A 4,990-nucleotide genomic window follows, 5' to 3' on the forward strand; every position below is an offset into this window, starting at 1 on the left:
TCCTGCTGAGGGAAGCCAAGTGTGGAATGATACATGGAACTACTACAGAGAATCCCTGTGAGAAGCCACATCACTACAACTTATTTCTCTGCAACTCTCTCAGCTAGTGGGGTTGGTTTTTCTGTGGAGGAAGATAGGGAAAGGTTCTTGATTATTTCAGACTGAGGATCATCTCTTTTTTGGAGGTCAGAAGATACACAGAGAAAGCAAAATGTATCCTCTTGCCATGGTGTGCATCCATGTTCTCCAGGAAGGTTTTGCATTACCTGAGCTTAGAACTGGAAAATCACTTCTGTTGAGGAGCATGAGCAACAGAAAATTGGACACAAATGAAACATCCTCAAAATCCAGACAGGGATGAACCAGACCATTTAGTACAGCTGCTATTTATAGAAAATACCAAAACATTTTAAGAAGTTTTGAAGGGTAGAGAAAGAACTACTTCATGTCAAGTGGTAGCTGAGGTGCTTAGACCTTAGCATTCCACATCAGAAACCAGCAGCACTGTTCCACAGCAGCTGCAACAAACTGAATTCAGAGCAACTTTTGTGATGAAAGAAATCTATTAACTCTAATTTTTCAGGTAGGGACAGATCAAATACCCTCCAGTTTCACAAACCTCCCTCCCCTCCTTCTTCTCTGAAGAACCAGAACATTTGCTGTCCATTTTTCACTCTCAGATTTCTCAACCACTTGTTGAGTGATTGAGAAATTGTCACAGCAAGCAGAAAGGCAGTCCTTTGTTAAATCCACCTGGAACCCCATTCCACCAGAAAACAGGACACTTACTGCAGTGTTGGCAAAAGTCCCCACACCTCTGGGCCAGGGGGATGTCAGCAAGATATCCACGCCTCTGAAATTGGGGGTTGACAACAAGGATGTTTTCAGTTCTGCCACGTCCTTTGAGCTGAAGCTGTAGGCAGGAGCTGGCTCCCCCTGGGCCTCGGTGCCACTCAGGTACGCGATCTGCAGCCCAGAGGTGCCACTGTAGAGCCCTCGCCGGCCTGCGGTGACACACCCATACACACTTGAGATACTGGAAGGTGATTTCTTGCTAGGGTTTGGAAGGGACCTCTGCAGATCATCTAGTCCAACCCTCTGCTAGAGCAGGATCACCTACAGCAGATCCCACAGGAACATGTCCAGATAGGTTTGGAATGTCTCCAGAGAAGGAGCCTCCACAACCTCTCTGGGCAGCCTGTCCCAGACAGCTCTGTCCCCAGCTCTGTCACCCTCACAGGAATGTTTTTTCTCATGTTGAGGTGGAATTTCCTGTCTTCCATCCTGTTTGTGTCCACTGCCCCTCATCCTATCACAGGGCACCACTGAGAAGAGACTGAGCCCCTCTTCTTGACACCCAGCCTTCAGATATTAATAAGATCCCCTCTCAGTCTTCTCCAGACTGAACAGCGTTTTCTCATAAGACAGAAGTTCAAGTCCCTTAATCATCCTTTTGTCCTCTGTTGGACTTTATCTAGTATATCCCTGTCCCTATTGAACTGTTTTTTCCTTTTAGCTTTGGTACAGCTTTGTTACTTTTAAAGATTACATTTCTTGTCTCTGCTCCAGGACAGCTTCAGAGCACAGCGAAATCATACTTCAAGTAGGAAACCTTTCCCACCCAATGACAGGCCCACTCTGAGAATAAGATACTCTCAAAGAACAGGCTCTTTCTACCACTATTCCTTTAGGTAAGCAAGCTCAGTGTTAGAAAACACAAAGAAATCAGGGTTTTCTTTCACATTTTACATAGAAGATTGTTTCACCCCTTCCACACAGAGTCAGAATAAGAAGTGTCACTATAACATTTTCAGAATAAAAGGAAGAACTTTGAACTGAGAAGATCAGAAAAGGTTCACAAAACCACCATGGGAAAATGCACATCCTTATCACCCATCAACTGCAGCCTTACCTAAATAGGTGATGTTCTCAGCTAATTCACAGCCACTGACATCTGGGAAACAGCTGACAGTCTCCTGGTCGTTAGCACCAAGCACATAGGTTGGAATTGGAGCTGAGGAGGAAAACCACATGCACTCCATCTGCTTCAGTTTAAGTACATCAGCACATGGGGTAAGGGATCAACACTTGAAGAGGGAAGATTTAGGTTAGACATTAGGAGGAAATTCTTCACGGTGAGGGTGGTGAGACACTGGAAGCTGTAGCTGCCCCATCCTTTTGGGTGTTCAAGGTCAGGTTTGACGTGGCTTGGAGCAACCTGGTCTAGTGGGAGGTGTCCCTGCCCATGTAGGGGATTGGAACTGGATGGTCTTTAAGGTCCTTTGCTACCCAAACTAGTCTGGGATTCTATGAAGTCCAGTCCACACTTCTGGGAAGCAGAGCAGGTCCCATCCATTCCCACAGCCCCCCCCACCACCACTCCTTGGCAGCATGCTGAGAAGCAGGAAGCACAGAACAAGAAACCTGCTCTCAGTGACTCCCCACATCTGCTGTGTCCACAGATCCCACAGCACCAGCAGAGAACAACCTCTGCTTCACCTACAGCTTGCTCCACTGCTTGCTCAAGAAAATCAGCTCCAAAACAATCCATGTTTCACTGAACAAAACCCAGCAATAGTTTCCTAGTGAAGAAGGGAAAGCAGCAGCTCTGCTACAGCTGCTGGGGAACTGGTGCTTTACATTCCAGCTCCCACAGTCAGAAGGTACAGGTGATTGCTGTCAAGCATAGGGTTGAGCTTGAAAACATTATGAATGGCCTAAAACCAAAATGAAGGGACAGGAATCTTGTATCTGTCTGTATAGGTAAGGTTATAAGCTACAGATTTATTTTCAACAGTTCAAAGACTAAAGACAGCTCAAGTGAGCATGAGCAGTGAAGCCTTCGGAAGTCCATGGAAGCCTTTTCTGTTCACACCCACTCTCCTCCCTGCACATACAGGACATCCAGGTTTAAACCATTAACAACTCTCCTGACGTTCTCAAAGCAACAGGAACACAAGGCAGCACACGCCTTGCCACAGTAAGTCCTCAGCCACAAGCAGCAAATGGGACAATCTTTGCCCAGATGGCTTACATAGATGCAGAACAAGCAGGGGAGAGCTGGGAGGTGATGCAGCTGCACAGAGGAACCAGAAAGCAGGAGGCCCAGTGCCTTTTTGGCTCACCTCATGCCAGAGGCAAGAGCCACAGTAGCACGAAGGAGGAAATAGAGACAGCACAAATGCTCATGAAGTAGCATCTGTTTTACAAGATGGGTGTGGAAAGAGGCAGAAAAGTCCACATAGGACTCTGTATCCATGGCTAGGAAAACATCTTCAGCACAAGGGCTGCAGGAGGGCAAACTCCTCTCCTCTGGAAAGCCTTGTGATCTCCCTGCCGGAAGAACACAGATGTTTAGCCCACCAGCACCTCTTTTCCCTCCGTTCTCCTTGGGCCTGAATGCAGGGAGGGGAATAGCAGCACAGCTACACACTGCAGGGAGGTGTGGGGTGGAAGCATGAACATGGGTCTGAACAGGGGACAATGGGGAATTTCTGCAAGAGAATCACAGGGTGATCAGGGTTAGAAGGGACCTCTGCAGATCATCTAGTCCAATCCCCTGCTAGAGCACGGTCACCTACAGTAGATCCCACAGAAATACATCCAGATGGGTCAGGAATGTCTCCAGAAAAGGAGACTCCACAGCCTCTCTGGACAGCCTGTCCCAGGGCTCTCTTACTCTTCTTCTTTACACAGTAAGTAAGTTTTCCCTTATATTTAGCTTGAACCTTCCATGCTTCAAGCTTATGCCCATTGCCCCTTGTCCTGCGCCACTGGACACCACTGAGAAGAGTCTGGACCCATCCTCCTGACACCCATTAACCTCAAGGTTAACTTACTGTCTAGAGGACTCCAACATCCTTCTCCACAGGGCTGCTTTCCAGGTCATCCCCTAATCTATACTGATGTGTGGCGTTGTTTCTCCCAAACTGCAGGACTGTATACTTGCCCTTGTTGAACACCATTAAGTTCCTCTCTGCCCAGCTCTCCAGCTGGGCACAGCCCTCTGGAGTGTCACCAGCCCTCCCAGTTTGGTATCATTAGCAAACTTGAGTGAAGAACCAGGAGCGTGCTGGGATCCCATGGCCTGCTGACCCAAGCACCATAAACATGCAGCTTCCCAGGAGACCCAGGTTGGGAAACAAGGACTGCCCCACACAGCAGCCTGCAGGCTGAAACTGTGAGGAGGTGATGGCAGGAACAGAAGTGTGACCATAAGACATCCAGACAAGGAGAGAGAAGACTCTGACACCAATTAGCAGCATCCTGTGTCTGTCCTCTGACTAGAGATGACCCAGGAATAGGTCACGAAGCCCAAATCGTGGGAAGGCCACTTAGACACAAGCATCATTGTGCTCCCAAGTGTGAGAGCAGTACAGAAATGAGTTTTGTTTGAAAACAAAGCCATCTGTGGAGTTTTCCTCCTGTAGGGCAACTGCTTTATCATTACACCATTGAACTGCTACTTCTGCACTCAGCTGCAGTGAAGCAGGTGGTTAAATGGTGACATCAGCCACAGCACCCCACGACACCTTCCTTACCTCTCTTGGCCCCGCTGCAATACTCTGCCCATTCTGTCACTGATGTAGGGCCAAAAAAATTCCCAACGCACAAAAGCATCTAAAAACATCAGACAAAGAGTTGCCATTTGGCCCGGGCCAGAACACATGCAGCTTTCCCCCCCGTGCTGCTCCCTCCCAACGCCGCAGAGGCATTTTAGTGGTGTGGGAGAGAGGATCGTCTAGCTTTACCTGTCGTTTCAAACTTCAGAATCATGGGTTTAGAGGAGACAAAGGGGCTGCTGTTCTCCCCAGCTCCTCCTGACACCCTGGTGCTGCCCAGAGAGGCCGGAGGGGGCGCGAAGCCCCTGCCCATACCGAGGATGAGGGGCAGGGTCCCGGGGGCCCCCAGCACATCCCTCCCACGCCAAACCCACCCACCGTCTCACCCGTGCCAGCCATCCCAGCGCTCCTGCCCACCCTACGGGAAC

General features: G+C 49.0%; 1 protein-coding gene across 1 annotated transcript in view; it reads right to left on the bottom strand.

Annotated features, from left to right (window-relative positions):
* Nucleotides 1-4,620, bottom strand: part of CWF19L1 (CWF19-like 1, cell cycle control (S. pombe)) — a gene marked incomplete at its 5' end in the record, with an annotated part of 14,602 nt that extends 9,982 nt beyond the window's left edge. The window contains 3 exons of the mRNA XM_010007787.1: nucleotides 790-1,004; nucleotides 1,913-2,014; nucleotides 4,542-4,620. Coding sequence (XP_010006089.1) covers nucleotides 790-1,004; nucleotides 1,913-2,014; nucleotides 4,542-4,620 — 396 coding nt within the window. The remainder of the gene's footprint in view (nucleotides 1-789; nucleotides 1,005-1,912; nucleotides 2,015-4,541) is intronic.
* Nucleotides 4,621-4,990: the final 370 nt, after the last annotated feature.

This window comes from Chaetura pelagica, unplaced genomic scaffold (assembly GCF_000747805.2).
Source record: "Chaetura pelagica isolate M959 unplaced genomic scaffold, ChaPel_1.0 scaffold251, whole genome shotgun sequence".
NCBI classification, from domain to species: Eukaryota; Metazoa; Chordata; class Aves; order Apodiformes; family Apodidae; genus Chaetura; species Chaetura pelagica.